This window comes from Anguilla anguilla, chromosome 18 (assembly GCF_013347855.1).
Source record: "Anguilla anguilla isolate fAngAng1 chromosome 18, fAngAng1.pri, whole genome shotgun sequence".
NCBI lineage: Eukaryota > Metazoa > Chordata > Actinopteri > Anguilliformes > Anguillidae > Anguilla > Anguilla anguilla.
This window is the reverse complement of record NC_049218.1, coordinates 21237709-21255448: the sequence shown is the minus strand read 5'-3', so window position 1 is coordinate 21255448 and position 17740 is coordinate 21237709. Positions and strand designations below refer to the sequence as shown.

Below are 17740 nucleotides of genomic sequence, written 5' to 3'. Positions count from 1 at the left end.
GTCACATGTGTGTGGAGACATTAAGTATTTTGCTAAAAAAAAAAAACAGCTTGAGCTGTTATATGATGATAATAAATCGGGAATGTGGTTGATACACAATTCATTAATAAACGTGCTGAGTAATGGCCTATTCATTATCATCCAATGAGACACCCGCCTTGGGTGTTCATTATGAAGGATAGTGAATTTCTCATTTCATTTAAAGGTCAGTTTAGGCGTTTGTTTTCAATATTAACATAGCGGTAAACAACTGATCATTTCAGAGCTGCTCTTTAACAAGTGTTTAAGTCCCCTGATGCCCTGTAGGAAATAATATAGGAAATTATTGGAGAAGAATATTCAGTTAAAAATGAGCAGGTAGATGATTATTAAAGAAACATGGGAATTTATAATCTGCTGTTTTTTTTAGAGAAGAATCTAATCTGCCCCCACTTGCAAGTTGGCAAGTGAGCCTCCTTTTTAATATAACACACTTACCGTGATACCTCAACCCCTTGGTCCCAAATCCACCACCCCTCCTGTACCAATACAGTCCTCTCTGTCCTGTAGGTAGAGGCATGCCGTCACAGCCTGGCATCCTGCGTCAGCCTTCTTACACACACTTGCTCCTCTATCTTAGTCTCTCATTCTGTCTTGTCTTCTTCTCACTCCCTCTTCCTCTCTCTCTACGCATATTGAGTCAGACAGACAATTCCTAGTAAGAAGGAATAAATACAAAGTTCTGGGGGAGAAAAAACTGGCGGGCCCTGCCCCCAGTTGAAAGAGAGAAAGAGAGTGAGTGTTTGTGTGTGTGAGAGAGAGAGTGAGAAAGAGAGAGAGAAATATAACTGGTACAGGAAAAGGAATTCCCCCCGTTGTAAAAGAGCAGTTGTTCAAAAAGATGAGAGGCCTTTCTCAGCTCAGTTGAATGTGTGTATCTGTGTGCGCATGAGTCTCCCCTCCCACTCTGAGGCTTAAAAAAGAAATGAAAAACCCTACTTCTGCCTCTGGACCCAAGGGCAAGTATAGTGTGATGCTTTCAGGTCATAAGATTACAATCAATCCTCTGAGGCTTTTTCAGTTCAATTCTAATCTTTAAATTCTAACCCCTGTGACCTTTGTACACCTCCTGATCATCTATCTTTTCACCCACTTTTCACAAACTTTATCCAAGGATATTGTTGTGAGCATATCCAGCAGAAGGTATTTCTGCATTTTGTTCAGCTTTCAGCGCAATAGCGAGATTTCCTGAAGTTTTCTTCTATACTGAATTTATTGTATGTATAGTGTATGCACTGGGTGCACTATATTTAACAATAATTCAGTGTCCTCTTTCTGATATGACTAATACTTATTTGAAAATCTTTTCTTTACACATGATTTGATAAAAAACAGAAAAGGCATTCAGAAAAGTAATGTGTATATATTCTGTCCAAACTAAGTGTTCTCACATTAAATCCTTTCACAATATCATAATGTACTCACATGCTCCTTTGAAAACTATTTAAAATTTTATACATGAATTACTAAATGGTGCAAATATAAAAATTTCCCAAGATACTTAGGGGGATTCAGTGACTTAAAAGCAATGTACAATAATGAAGGAATTCATTCTCATTGAATCCTAATGCTGGCAGGATAAGTTGCAATTGACATTTTCAGTGGACTTCAGAAACAAACCTGTCTTTTATGCTGCTGTTTGAACACTGGGGAAATTGCCTGCATAGGTCACTGAGCCCATTTCCTTCTCCAGATCCCAGATACACAGACCTTTACAGTTCCCTTGTGCTTTACACAGTTAAATTGCTGGGAGCTAGCGCACCACAGCAACCATATTCAAATTCTATATATGTGGGAACTGTGAGGGGGTACGCTACCATGTACCGATGAGACAGAATTTATACTGTACATGACTGGACTGAGAAAGCCAAGTATGCACATTTTCCACATGAATTCTTGCTATGAAGAGAAATATATGAAATCGACACAGATATGTACATATGCAATTAGAGAAATTTATTTGTATTTATTCTTGTAGGAGTGAAGAACAGAAATGTTATCTTAGATGTTTTATATCAAGATTGTGAAAAAAAAACAAAAAAAAAACAGCAGTGTTTCAAGTGCTGGTGGTTTTGTGCCAAAGCGGCTGCATTTCCTGGCATGGTTGTGATGAACACATACGCCTAGAAGGCAAGGGTTATACCATGGTACACCATTCCAAAAGTCCAGAACTGACTTTAAATATATGGGATCAATATTGCAAGGAACCTATCTAGTCTATAAGGAAAATATTTGACCTCTGGTTGATAAGCTAAATTAGACTTCCAAAAACGGAGTACCATCAACCTGTCTTTTGAGGCAAAATAAATTATCAAAATAAAAACGTTTACCTAGATTTCTTTCTTAATTTTAATGTCTCCTGGTATTCGTACCTCAATTTTTTTCCACTTCTTGGCATGGTGAGATACGAAGAGCACAAAAATAGGGAGGGGGGGGGGGGGGGCGATCTGGCACTCTCAAATCTGCTGCCTTACTGAGCTGCACATGCACAGAAAATTGCTTCAGACTGGTGTCAGAGGGAAGCCAAAAAAATAAACATGACTGTAAAGGAAAAAGTTGAAGTGAGATGCACTTTCAAAACAAAAAATAATTACATTTCTTTTGGAAATACTAGAAACTATAAAGAAACGGCAAATTCAGTTAGATTAGGTTAATAAGAAAGTTTTGGGCATTCAACAGTTAGGAGGTAGGCAGAGGCATGATCAAAAACAAGTTCCTAGGTGTCACACCCATACATTTTAGGTGCCACAGGATGGGGCATATTGCCAGGTATTGTCGCATATAGGACCTGCTCCGCCATCTAGTGTGGGATGGGGAATGTCACTGCTGCAGAGCAGAAGGGAAACTTTTCCCCTCTGTAGGGAGGAGCCAAACTGCAGGAAGGGATCAAGGGGGCTCATTTAATCCTCATTTAATTTAACACCTGGGGGATTAGGATTGTAGTTTGTTAGCCCTTAAAGTTGCAGATGGCTGCTCCATTGCTTATTTTTGTCATTTTTACATTTATTTTGAAGAGATGTGGAAGAAAATACCACAGAGGGGGATATTAGTAGTCAATAATTCAACAGATACTAGATTACTAGAGCACATTAACAGGCTATTCCAGGGGAAATCGGGATGTACATCATCCAAGAGAGCTACAACATTCTGCTGAAGTCATGTAGTCCTAAACGTAGACTAGTTAAGCTATAGCTCTGCCGAACACTAGATGTCGAACTCTAGTACAACACTAAAAAAAATGTTGGCTGGAAGTAGTACGCAATATTAAGTAGACTCCAATAAATAAATAATCAGATTTACAAAATAAATGAAATTATTTGAATTGCTTAATAAAATCATAGACATGTTGGACGTAATAATGTATATGTGACGTCTTCACATAATCAGTTTATCAATTATTCATTTGGTTTTTGGGGTTTTCTGCAGAATAACATAACAAGAAGACTACATATTCCATAATGCATCACTCGGTGTGTTCAACCTTTGCACCCACCATTTTCCCTGGAAAAAAAACATGGACGCTGTTAAAACTTTTTGCGCGTCTTGGCGGGTAATGGATAAACAAGAAACCGGATCTTTTTGGAAGCGACCAAGCGAGAGCTGTCACTGAACTGTCATTTCGCTTAGAATGAAAGATAGAATGCCAGAAGGAAATGAAAGGTATGTCCCTCCATATTAGAATATAACAAGCCAACTATGGCATAGCTAACATTATCTAGCTAGCTAGTATTGCTAACGGTTGTGAAGCGTAACTCGCATTTTCTGGATAACGAACGGCATGGCCAGTAATTGGGGTAGTTAACATTTAATATTGGGAGATTATGTAGCTGTATTGGCACTAGCGATAACGAGGTATCTCGCGCCGGATCTAGTGTTCGCTAATTTAAATGTTAACCAGCCGTCCAACTGCGAATGCGGTAACTTTACCTATTTTTCCTGTCAGTAGGTAGCCGGGAACTTATAGTTCATGATACTTTAGGAAGCATCTATTTTCATTATTCATTTGTTACTGCACGTACTTGTTTGTTCGTCAAATGTCAATACGTTTTGGCAAAAATGGATGCCGTGCATCACAGGTGGGACACCCTTTGGTGTACGTTATCAGTGCGCGCTTTCAGTGAGAGAACAGCGCTGTATAAATACAAGTTGTTATTATAATTTTTGTAGAAAATTGTGCGGAAAATAACTCTGAAGCAGTTTGTCAACCTGTCAGCCGAGGTTGTCAACCAGCTTAAATAGCAAGCAAGCAAGAGAAGAAAGATGGGTGGAGAAATACGGAAACTTTGCTGCTTCTAAGTTTGTTATGATGCTTTACTTCGGCCATTTTTAACTAAGTGTATATCATCAGTCAATCTCTGAACAGACATTTTCAACTGAAAAAGTTAATTGTAGACTGTGGTGATCATTTAAGGAGGGATGAAAGTTTTCCTAACTGGTCAGAAAATACTGAATTTCAGACCCTAAGAGTCCCTCGGGCTGTTAGTGTTTGGCTTGATCACTGAGCATTTCTCTCCTACTATGAAAAGCTGAAGGTGTCATGCCCAAGTCCTCTCCCTCATCGGTATTTCCTGATTAATTAGGAAATGTCACATCCCTGATTAAGTTTCTTCTATCTCCAACAGTGAACGGGATCATCCCTGGAGACCTTGAAACTGATGCAAAGTGTACCACCCCAAGCACTTGCCACAAGACCTCTGTGAAGACTGGAAACCTCCAGAAGCTCTTAAATCCACTACCCAAGCAGGTCCTTCCCCTGAAAACCCCTGAACTGGAGCCGAAGGCCAAGAGCCTCACTTCAAGCCCGTCAAGCCGGAGCCAGGCCATCGGAGAGACCTGGGACAGCGCCTCTGTCTGCAGTCCGCATGCTGCAAAGCTCCGCGTTCCCACCCCTCACCCCTCAATTAAGATTGGCAAGGATACCTGCCTGGTGCCATTCAGGATAGGCCACAGCCGGTCCAGCCAGGGCGTGTCTCGTCTGGAGAAAGACTCTCAGAGGAGCGGGATCCTGCAGGTGAATGTTGTTTTCATGGCACAACAATGATGGCTAAAATTAATGATCAGATGCAACTAGCTATTCTTATAGGCCATGTATCACGTATGTAATGTATGTAGCATATAATGTTAGCATATAATGCTAACTTTCGGGCATATAATTCAGTAAAACGTAATTTTTAAAAAAACTTTATGATTTGGGTGATTCAAATTTACATGTCATGTAAAGTCTTATGTATTTATTTATTTTTTGTCTGTATTTATACAGACGAATGGCTGTAGAAAATCCAAGGAAAGGTCTTCTCATCCTGTGACTACCCCAGGTAAAATAAAAATGGAGAATTCACGTTCATGGTAAAATACTGGATAATACTGTCATGGAAGAGTGATACAGTTCTGATATGCTTCACCAAAGCCTGTATTACTGCTGTATTTTATGTTTTTATATTTTTCCCATTATATTATCATCTTGTAGAGAAGGGGGAATTGTTCTGTGCTTCAGAGCTCATCACTGCTTTTCACTGTGCTGTCTTTTTGCATTCTTTGCCCAATTTCACAATCCACACGTGTAGTAGTTATTGGCTTGGTGGGATATAGAAACTGTAGAATTATACAGACTGACTTTTGCTTTGTTTGCAGTCACTGTCGACAATCTCATTATTAGCGCTGGTGATCTCTAGACTCTGTGGAATGGTCCTGTCTGCCTGTGTATATTTTCTCTTCAGGTTGAGTAGGTGATCTTCATAAGTTTATAAATTGCTTTATTTGGTGGTGTTCTTCCTGGTCTTGTCCAGCAGGAGGCAGCAGCATGGTGTCAGCACGCGCCTGTGCAAAGAGGAAGGGGGAGCATGTGGTAGATGGCGGTAGGGATTTGAAGAGGCCCCGTTTCCAGGATTTGAGGCTGTCCGTCACGACCAAAGGCTGCGAGCCCGCTTTGGATCACAGCCAGAAGCCGAACAACAAGGCAAGGCTGCAGCCACAGGAAGTGGCCGCGCCCGCACGCAGCCCACCAAGGTCATGGACCCCTGCCACTGCCACCTCGCCTACTGCTATAGAACGCACAGAGCAGCCCCATACCTCTACATCCCCACGGGTTGGGGCAGTGTCTGGCACAGGCGATGACGGTGCAGACGCAAGCCCCCTTGCAGGCTCTCACAGCCATGAGCTCCCGGACAGTCCAGCGAAAGGAAGCGCAGAGAACTCAGGCTTCCTGGACGGACCGGAGAGAGGGAGCGACGAGGACTGGGACCTGTCGGGCCCAGAGCTTGACCTGGGGCCGTCTGTGGGTGGGAACAGCAGTACTGACAGTACAGACAGTGAAGGTGAGCCACTGCTCTCCCTGCAGGAGATCCTGGACCGCAGCACCCGCCCTCCTGCCACCCCAGAGAAGGGCGCCTTCGCCGAGCCTCACACGCCCGTCCACAAGTTACCCGTAAGCAAGGCCGTCGCATGCGGGACACTCACAGATGGTCCACTTCCTTGTTCCATCATTGATGTTTGTTTAAATTATGAAATTTATCTTGTTTCTCATTGGCTTTCCCCACACTTGTGTCAGTTTGGCTGTCTGGATTCCCCGGTCTTTCAACATGAGATTGTGCGTAATTAGTGTGGTTTTTCAGACCCTTAGATCTGAAACATACAGCGCACACTATGTGCTTCATACTATCAAATCAGTGTGACCGCACCAAAAAATTGTGAGCGCAGTACAATGATATGTCATGGTTGTTGTGAAACATGGCATTTTGGCCATCAGATCAGGTTTCACGAGGTCTTGTTTGAGCGAGGTTCATGCCAAGTTTAATCTCTGCTGCATAAGTTCACTTTGTGAGGCTGTGCCTTGTGTTGGTCTGAACATTTTATTTTTTTCACTCATAAATGAGTCTCGGTGTCAGGTTATTTCTGAATGTAAACATAAAGTAAAAGGCTTGCTCCAATTGTTGAATTGTTGATTTTTGGGTTTATGTGAAGTATGATCATATTAGACAAAGAAATAGCCTCTAGGGTTAGGTGTGTCTGATTTTGGGTTGCGTGCGTCTCTGACAGCAGTGCCAAGCTTGCAGTTTTTCTTGGCAGCTCCCAGTTAGCCTTCCATTTCGTTTTTTTTTTCGTCGCAGTGCGTTTGAATTGGTCCGAGGAATCCCCAATACAATATTTATTATGATTTGTTGTGCCAATACCTTTTCTTATGCGTGTGTATCAGTGCATCTCTAATTTGTCATTCCAAATCACCTCAATTCTGCCCAAAGACAAGTGTTCTAATGCTTTTTTAAATGCAAACTTTATTGAGCTTTGTAGTAATTATTGAAATTATTGTGATGCAGTGTTATTTCAGTTCAGTTTTTTAATTTAACCCCTGATTTTAATGCACATTATGAATGTGTCAGTGTGAATGCTTTCAGGAATCTCATTTATCTCTTTCCGTTTCAGCCTCTAGCAGACAAAAGCAGGCCTGTGAATTACAGGAACACCCTAGAGCAGATGCTGAAGGAGAAGGAGGAGAACCAGAGGTGACTGCGTGCACCCCAGAACACCATGCATTAACATGATTAGATTAGACGCGAATATCTGTTGTAACTTAATAAATTTATTCATTTTAATCTGATTTCGAGTTGAACATTTTGATAAGGTTGATCCAAACAGTTTCCTCTGCCTGCTGTATCAACAAATTTGGCGATTTAATTGATAATTGATATCTTTGATGATAATTACTTAGTTAGATTAAATATATATATTTTCCATGTTGTGTGTTTTACAAGTGGTTTTACTGTTGATACACTTGTGTTTGGTATTCAGTGTACACTGTATGAATGTTTGTAACCAGGGCACCATCACAAATGAGACCTTGGTCGCAATGGGTTCCCCTGGGTAAATAAAGGTTAATAAATAATAAATAACAGTGTGCCAGTCTCCAAACGAGGGTGTTAACGGTTAAAACGGCTGGGTTGGGGAAATTAAACATATGTAAATGAATCCTCACCTTGCTGACAGGTTTATATCACTTATGTTGTTGATCATATCTTTTGGCCCAGTTAAACTATTACAGTAACTCTGTAGGTAATACCGCCTGCTTTTTCCCGTGTCATGCTCCAGGTCGAAAGATACCGAGTTGAAGCTGCTTATGTCCTGCGAAGAGAACCTGCTGAAACTGGAGGAGGACAGTCCTGGTGATGGCACTGCAGAGGAGGGCATTTCACCTGAGCACAGGTGAGCCAAGCGCTCTCGGCCCTGCCTGAAGGTCAGCGCTGCAGTCAGCGTCTCTCCGACACACTTTAAAGCCACTGCGGGTCCTGGGGGTCTAACATCCTGTAGGTTTTCATTTCAACCCTAATTTGCCGCACCTGATTCTACTAGATCTGTAGCTGTTGAATGCGGTGTGCTTTGTTAGGGTTGGAGTGGAAACCTAAAGGACGGTAGATCTCCAGGAACAGGATTGGGCTGGCCTGCTTTAAAGCAAAACAGAAAGTCAAGCCTAAACTGAAAAAAAACCAGCTTGGGATAAAAAAAGCTCTCGGTGGGAAGAAAAAGCAAACTCAAACAGTAGCAAGGTAAAACACTGATGTGAAGAAATCTCAGGAAGAACCCAGATAGACGGGGGAAGCCCACCCCCTGCTGGCTAACTAAGGGGACTGCTCAAAAGAACATGTCTGAAAGGGGAGTGTTGCAGTGACCACCTTAAAGGTGAATGCTGCAGAAACTGTCTGTCTTCATTACAGGCGAATGCCCATCTGAATATCAATGAGATTTCCTCATTAGCTGTGTGAATTTTGAGTTATGAGTGTGAGAAGGCAGCGTGTTCCGCATTACAGGGCGATCCTGAAGAGGTTTTCTCTGGTCTCCAACGGTATCCCAGACGTACACCCGGGAGAGGAAGTGTTCACTTTGTCCAACTTCGGCCGGTTCTTTACCCAGCAGAGCCTGGACCTGAGGAGCTGTGCAGTGACTCCGCAGACCACAGCTCAGAAAATCCTCCTACAGTAAGACTGTGCTGCCCAATAAGTCTTTCCACACTGCTCCTACAGTAGGAGCACTTTCTGTTGTTCTGTATACATTTCATGTTCTGCCGTTCTTCTTCAGGGCCAGTCCAGATGAGCTGCTCTTCCTCATCAGCACAGGGATGCTACTGAAGGCATATCGCTCTTCCCCCTGCCAGCCCGCTGTGACTGGCTGGCTCTTCCAGGTAACCCCACCCCCTACCCCCTTCCCACCTGCTGGCTCCTCCTTCCCCACTCACGTGTGTTGAGTGATTTTTATAGAGTAAGAGTGGGCTTGTTCACCCGGAAGTTATTTTACAGATTATATAGTAAGTGTGTTAACGTCTGGTTATTGGGACTGGTGTTAATGACTGTTTTATCTAGTGTTGATTGAACACCTCTGTGTTGTGTCCTTGACAGATGATGTCTGTTCACTTGGACCGAAAGACTTCCACTCAGATTCTTCGGTCGATGAAGGACATCGCCTTAATTGCTGCCGACCAAATAAGTAGGCCATTGAGAGCATTCACTTTAATATGCGTTTCCCATGTTGCTGGCTGTAATTATTTTGTACCAGACCTTAAAAGTAGGGTCTGGGACTTTGCACGTAAATAAAGGGAACACTTGCCTGCTTGAAGCCAGGCTAAGATCAAACCGGTGTTTTATGGCTGGGAATGGGCCAGGCTTGAACAGTGTTTCCCATTTGAACAGCGGTGAACAAGAGCAGGAAGTTTGAGGTGTGGACGCCCAGCATTCAGGACGTAGTGCTCATCTTCCTCAACATGGGGGTCCCATTTGCCACCCTGTTCCCCCTGGAGGCGCTGCAGCCCCCCTTCTCTGAGGCAGACATTTTGTGAGTACCGTGCCCCGAATGCCCTGTGCTACTCAGAGGCCATTTCTTGATGGTGTAAGCATTGCTGGTTATCAGGAGCCTGGAAACTTCACACCTTTCTGTGTTTGCTGTAAAATTACTTCTGTGTTCATCCCTGTGTTATTTGGTGTTTTATTATTTTGCTTTTTATTTTAATAATGGGTATTTATTATTCTACTTATTTTTTCCACTATTTGTACTTTAGGCTGCATAACTGTGTATTATGGGTACTGTATTTTATATTGTGCTTTCACTGTAACTGTATTATAGGTGCTTTATTATTATATTAAATTTTGCTTGTTAAAAAAATGTGATTGCTTTGGTACTATGTGAAGTTTTATAATCCTCCTTGAAAGAAACGTTTGCTGTTTGTTTGCATGTTAAGAACATGTTGATAATCATTCCTGCGTTGTACTCCAGGCAAAGCTCGAACTGTTCGGAGGATGTCAGCAGCGAAAAGCTGGAACCACGCTCTTTTCCAGAGCACTGTTTTGAGAATGTCATCAAGGTGAGATGTCCTGAAACAGAAGGATAAAGTGGGGGTTCCACATGTGAGACTCATAAATCAACCACAATAAATCAAAGTGGCATTATGGTAACTGTCAACATCAGAGTAACACCAAGTCTATTTTTTCCCGTTTTGATGCATAAATGTAGTATGTTGCTATGAGTTACAGTCATAGGGGCAAAGTGCACACAGTAGTAATGAAGCCAATTAATTTATAATGAGAATTTTAAATATTTCTACATTATGGACACAACCATGTGTTTTTAATGGGCCAAAGTTTTAGGGTTAGAATCTTGATGGGAGTGGGAATGCTTCACTTCCTTCATGGTGTGTTTTTAGAGGACCTTCCAACGAACAAAAAGTTCTATGTTTATATGTCAAATGGCCTGAGAGTAGTATTTTTCAAAATGGAGGAACATTGTGCATCCTCAAGGAATTTTGTGGATGAGAACATGAATGTTGTGAGGTTGGTTTCCATCTTTAGGTCAAACATTGCAGGAGTTATGATTGTTTACATATTGGACACTCAAATGATGCATATAGCCCCACCCAGTGGCCAGTCAGTGTCAGAACTGGCCGGTGGCCAGCTGGCCCTACCCTCTATCCATATACGAAGTTTCATAGGAATCACCCATGTGGCTAGACCAAGTCTTGAGAAAAGAGGGAAATTTAATAATATTCCAAAATGGCAACCAACTCAAGATGGTTGTCATCCATGTGGCTAATTATATTCCTAATGAGGTGATTGGTCGCTAGCAAGTTTCAAACTTATGCTTTCTGGTAATATTTCAGGCTTGGAGGCTTGATTAGATTGTCAAGATGTCTACAGAGTTCTATCATTTTTGGTCAAACTGTTTAGGATTTATATGCATTTTTGTGGTAAGACACGCCTACAGTGCATCAATGTTCCCTGGCTTAATTTCTGTGGTTCGCAAACAACAGCGTGGACACACCTATGTTTGGACACCTACATTTAGTATAAATTTGGGTATTTTAATTCAGTGTTTAGGTTGCGTTTGCATTTGCAAATGAGTTTCCTCATACTACATTGTAGAATAATGTAAAAAAAAAAGAACTGATATTGCACCACACAAAGCATGTGTGCAAGTATGCATGTCACTTTTTCTAGATGTGTGTGTGTGTGTGTGTGTGTGTGTGTGTTTGTGTATATGCACACAGTTATATTGGGCTGAAAGTGCTGTGTTTGTGTGTGTTTGTGTTTGTCAGTACCTGGCCCTGTGCATGGCGTTGTGTCCCAGAGCCTACGGCGACGGGGAGCTGCTGCTGCTGCTGACGATGGTTTGCAGAGCGAGCCTGGAGACTCGGCTGCAGCTGCTGCCCATGGAGGACACGTGCTGGCTCCTGCACCACCTGCTGAACAACACCAGAGACTGGGACTCTCAGGCAAGCTCCGCTCTCTGCCCCTGCACACCATGTCTTCTTTACAGCCTCCGCGTACTTATTCAGAGGACCTGTGACCTCTGCCCTCTACTCAGGCCCACCTAAACCCCCTTTCAACCTTCTCTATTCTTCAGTTTTTTAGAGAAACTCTACATAACAAAATTCACAAGTGAAAATGAAGGTGCAGCAGGTAGCATAATTCACACCCTCAGAAACCCACGAGTGGCCTGTAGCTCAGTCCAAGACGGGAGCTGGGGAGGAAAGCAATCTCTCCCTTGCCATCACAGTGTATTTTGTGGCTGGAACTTGTCTGGCTTCAGTTTATTTCATCTTTAATGGCGCAAATGACTTCTCTGTATTGATTTCCAGTTACCTCAGATATGCGTAGCATTGACTGACCTGACGGAGAATCACCACAACCTTCGTCGGGTAGTGCAACTGCTGCCTGACCACAAACGCGGAAAGTGAGTGGCACACACATAAAAAGAAAGATTGGTACAATGGCCTTTTCTGGAGGATCTGCCTCTTGTCTTGTCTGGCTCCATAACACTGAATTTATGATTTTTCATATCTTTTAAGATAGGAAATTTTAGTATCTGAATGGGTTGTTTTACTTTGATCAATTTACAGGCAACTCAGGAAACATCTTAGTTTATCGATCATCTCCAAGCTTTTAAACCGCAGATGCACATACAAGCCCGTTGCCACTGAATTTCAGGTAAGGCTGTGGGTTGTATTGATTATTCAGATTTCTAATATCCTCTGACATAGCCTTAGTGTGTAGTATGTCAGTTTGTTTTGTTTATATATATATATTTTTTTTTTTTTTGGGGGGGGGGATTTTTCAGCTTTATTTGATAGAACAGTGTAGAGAGACAGGAAGAATTAGGAGGAGAGAGAGGGAGAGATGTGTGACAAAGGTCGGCGGTCGGATTCGAACCGCCAGCGTCGGTTGTGGATAGCGCTGTACGGGCTGCGCCACTAGAGGGCCGATGTGTCAGTTCTTAATGTGTGAACTTTTAAATCAAGATGCTCTCGAGCCACATTCCTGACTGCGTTGTAAATAGATTTAAAATCCATGGGGACACTGACTGTGACTATAAGTCCACAATACTTACCATGGGTGGGGTAGATTCACATGGGCCGGAGTTTGTTGCGTTACCCCTACATTAGTCATAGTCTGTGTCAGTGACAAGTACAGTGTGCCTCTGCTGTGATGGGCACTGGCTCTCCTGTAGAACTGCGTGTTAGGGAGTGGGACAGTGCAGGTGAGGTGGTGTAGCACTGTGTGTTTGGGAGCGGGACAGGCTCTCTGAGCTCTCTCTGTCTTTAGCTGTCGGCCCTGCAGCAGTACCTGCCCCGGATGAGGCCGTCCTCACTGCTGTCTGCCCTCTTTTCGGTGAAGACGACGGAGGATCAAGGGGAGGAAGACTGTTCTGTCTCTCTGGACCAGCAGGTTAGAGAGACGGATCACTTACAGATCACAGCAGTGTTAAACAAGGCAGGGTAAAGACCACATGTTAAAAACAAAATGAAACATATACAGATTGCATGTTGAAACATCTTATTTATTGTTATGCTAAAACAATGAATACCTTTGTTGAAGACTACTACATCATGCAACTTAGTTTTGGATATATGTTTTATATGTAGAAAAATCTATGAAAAAAATAGTTCAAAGCAAAATCGATTGAACGAAGAATGAACATAAAATGTGTTTGTGTGTGATGTGATGCTCTCCTCCCGGCCAACTGAATCCCTCCCCTGGATGACACTCGAGCCAGTTGTGCATCGTCCTGTGCACAACTCTAATTTTCTTATTTGAAATTATTTTCCCTAGGCTTACTACCTCTGCTACAGTCTGCTGGCTTTGACAAATGAAGCAACAAACTTTGACACTTTCCCCTCAGACCAAAAGGTACATTTTCATTTTGTGACGACCCCCCCTGTTTTGGTCGTTGGGCTGGCTGCTTGTCTTTGTCTTTGTTCTGCATTGCAGATGCCCAGTAGGTGTGGTCGGGTCGTTGTTGGCGGGGTCGTCACAATTTTATATCTTGCGTACCGTTACATTCACAATACACCGCCGAATTTGCACGGCTGTGTGTTAAGTAAGCGTGCAGTCACACAAGTCTCCCGTCACTGTTTCAGGACCAGCTGGACCTGCTCTCTGCTGAACTGGAGAAGTACATCAAATGTGACATCAGGGAGGGAGAGAAGTGGCTGTACAGAAGCAAGGTGGGTTAGTAACACTACACTGTAGAAATGTGTTGGTATAGAGGCAGGGAAGGTGAGGTTGTGTACGTACTGTGTGCTGTTTAAGTGGGGCACATGATTCACTGGTCCTGTAGGATTATAGCTGACATCCTTGTGTTCACCTGCTGGGAAATGACTGTGCTTATGGCAGTATATATTTGTTAAACTGTTAAATATATTGCATTCCACTTTTGTTTCGGTTCACGTCCGCAAATTGCGTTAAGCAGCGTTTGCCCCTAGGCGCTGGTGGATTTCAGAAGGTCCCGTAGGGCTTATTTCCAAAGACCGTGGACCATGTTCCAGCTGGTCAACAAAGCAATTAATGTTTTACAATGTGTTGTTTATTCGGACATATTTATGAAAGCAAATGAAGTTATGTCAGCTTTGTCAGAAACAAAAAATATAATAATGATATTATATATACAATAAGCATGGCAGCTAAGCAGTTGAATATCAAAATATTGAAAAGATAATTTAATAATGTAAACCAAAAAAACATTTAGAAAGAATGGGTTATTATAGTTATCAAAATAAACAATAAAAATACTGTTGCATAACATAACTTCCTCATTTTCTCAACTTGCTTAATGACAACAATTAGTTTTCCAGGAATGTGCAGTTTGGCTAAGCCTTCAGTCTTGAGGACACAAGACAGATGTTGTTATTGTTATTATTTTATTTGCCTTTCTTATGAAACCTTATGGATATTCTCTTCTCCGAAAGAGTCGCATCACCATAGTAGCTTGCTTTAACGCCCATGGAAATGGTTTCTCCAGGTGAAGGACTTTGTTGCCAGGATCTATACCAGATGGCAGATTCTCCTTCATAAATCCAGGCCTATGCAGGTATGGTGCTCCACTCTGTTCACTGATTTCTGTGCCTTCCACACTGCATCTCCTCAGTGGATGCACCTGCCTTTGGACCTCCTCATGAAGTAATTGGAATGCTGTTTTGACAGCAATGTCACTGTTTCATATAGCTTTGCACCTCCGATGAAGAGCATGAATTATCGTTAATGGACTTTTTTTTATTATTTTCCACTTTAAATTGGTGGCATTGTTTTGTTCAGGCACGTTGCTGTGCCTGAACACAGCAACGTGCCTGTGGGAGTCGTTGGTTCCTTAGGGAATGCCGGCCAAAAAATCAATATCTAGTATTTTGGCAACCACCTTAAGAATCATTTATCGATCTCATTCTAACATGTCACATATTATCAAGAGAAAATGTACAGAAGCCCACCCCAAACAATGTGACCTGGGTGGAATGCCTCCCCTTTTCCCCATTGTAGGGAACTGATTCAGAAAATATAGGGGAGGCTGCAGTTCAGATTAAACTGAAACAATACTCAAAACCTTCAATTATGTCATAGAAATTGTGACTGTTATTTTGAAAATGGAGCAAACTGTAGATTTTTCACCATTACAGTAATCGCCAATTAAAGATACCTTCACTTAAATAGGGTTAAAATCCCAGTGACGTCATCACTTGATTCACTTCCCTTTTGCGCACACGGGCGAAAGAGGTGGCATTGACACATGTAATTATATACGACGGAACGTACCAATTGGATCAGTTTTGGGTGGAGGTCCCCTTTATTGAAGTGAACCTTTGTGGTGATTCGGCCGGTGTGCTTTCCCTCCAGGGTAAACTGCATCATTTCTGGCAGCCGTTGCCTGAGGACACCCTATCCAGCAGCCAGGAGAGCCAGCAGCCCCAGTCTGAGTCTGTCACGAACACGCCTGAGCCACAGACAGGTGGCATCTCTTAGCACAAGACTCCCTGGAGACAAGACCGGCATTAAAAAAAAAAAGAATACCCAAAAAAGCTTTATTTTTATTTACTTTGACAGAGAGACTGCATAAATATCAGGTGCAACATTGGTAACTGGACTTAATGCACTGAGAAATCTTGTCAAATGAAAACTTGCTAGGTACAACACAAAATTCTGTTCATTTAAAATGCCTTGTGTTGCTGTGTCATCCTGCATGGAGGACCTTGTTCACCTGAGAACCATGGCTGTGTAACAGCAGTCCTGCTGCTGACCCATGCCAAGTGCTTCTGCATTATACGCTGTCAGCAGCCTGCACATTAGGGGAGGCTTGGCATCCAGTCTTGCACTGAAAAAAAAAAAAACATACCTTAACGATGCATTACATTTCACATGTTCCCAGTTCCTGTGTATAGCACTCGTTTGCAAGTATCCGTGTCATTGCACGACCTGGACTTGAGCTGGATGCCTCCCTCCCCAGAGATAAGGAGTAGCCAAGTCCATAACACGGGAGGTTAAATGGCTGTCCTGTGCTGTTAAACTCCTGTGCTGTCATTTTGTCTCGTCATCTCTGCCCTACTCTGATATATTCTGTTCTACTCTGTTCTGTGTTGTTAAAGCACATTTTAAGTGATGCTACTGTGTTTCTCCCCGTTTGATATTTGTCTCTTTGTTCTTACTGTAAAGTGTGTATAGGTTGCTTTGATTGTGGGGCCATAGGTGAAGTCTGAGAACTCTGAGGTTAATGGTTGATTACCAATCATTAATGCTTTTGAAATTCATATCTTTACAAGCCTGGTTTACTACATATAAATTTGATTAAAAAACATTGATCAGAGACTATTAGCAAGACTGTAAAAGGCACAATGTATAAAAACGACTGCATGCAGGAATAGTACCTTAAATTTAAGATGGTGAATACTTGCATTTACTATCTCAAAACCCTCAGTGTCCATGGTTAAGTTTCTGATCCATGCAGTCAGTACTGCGGGCACAGGGAACCACTTTTATGCAGTCTGATGTTCAGCTTTTTTAAAAAACATTGCTCATAATATTGGCTTATTAATTTTCCGAACATGAAAACATTCAGTGGTTGTGTTCGAGTCCTTTGGGTTTAACTCTGTGTTTTCTCCTCTGCTCTGTTAACCTTGTAAGAAATTCTGCTGGTGGAGGGAATGATGGACAAGCTGGTGACCTATAACCTCATAACATTCTCAAAATATCTGTAACCTATAGCATTCTCAAGCATATGTATAACCCCATAGCATTTGTAAGAATGGACATGCACTATTAAAGTCACATAACACTTTCAGTGTTGGTGACTTGTATAGAATTGTACATAGTTTGATACAAACCTCCCCCTTCCCTCTTTGATTTAAATTGCTTTTGAAATGTGTTTTATATGTACCTGTTGAACATGTCCTGCCATATTTAGGTATTTTATCATAATTTCTACTTTTGAGATGTTTTGAAAATTATATTTATAATTGTACAGAGAATTAGCAATTCTTCAAAAGACCTCTTGTCTTTTACCTGGAAAGATATTGGTCAAATTTTGTCACTTACGAATTTTTGTACTTTTATTGCAGTAACAGAAAGGAGACAAATAAATTTATCTGGTGCAAAACAAAATCCTTCTTCATGTGATTCTTCATTCATGTTCCCCCCACAGTTAAACTAATCATTTAATCCTGGATGGATTGTAAGTGTCTTCAGGCTGTACAGGCATTTCTAATAGCCCAGTTGTTTCATGTTGTATTGTTTTGGAGCAGATAATAGAACTGTATGGGCTTGACATGGTAAAGATCATTTGTAACTTTTACAACACAGCTTTTCAGTCTTCCACATGAGTCAGTCCATCTGAAAAAGATGGAAGAAAAGAAATCATGGCAACATCCTGTCGCTTGGAGGAGGAGTTTATGATTGATTGTGTCATC

General features: G+C 42.0%; 1 protein-coding gene across 2 annotated transcripts; it reads left to right on the top strand.

Moving 5' to 3' along the window:
• The first annotated feature begins 3535 nt into the window (after positions 1–3535).
• On the top strand, positions 3536–17435 carry slf2 (SMC5-SMC6 complex localization factor 2). Of its 2 annotated transcripts, none has more exons than XM_035400863.1 (19): positions 3536–3699; positions 4662–5050; positions 5300–5354; positions 5829–6463; positions 7459–7538; positions 8122–8235; positions 8838–9005; positions 9106–9208; positions 9423–9510; positions 9714–9855; positions 10294–10381; positions 11609–11785; positions 12152–12246; positions 12413–12500; positions 13116–13238; positions 13623–13700; positions 13931–14017; positions 14812–14880; positions 15678–17435. In XM_035400863.1, exons 1-19 carry the CDS (start codon positions 3693–3695, stop codon positions 15801–15803), a joined length of 2712 nt encoding a protein of 903 aa, XP_035256754.1. In that variant the 5' UTR covers positions 3536–3692; the 3' UTR covers positions 15804–17435. The 2 variants fall into 2 exon arrangements, with proteins under 2 accessions (XP_035256754.1, XP_035256753.1); XM_035400862.1 differs by having other exon boundaries at positions 5826–6463.
• The last annotated feature ends 305 nt before the right edge of the window (positions 17436–17740 follow it).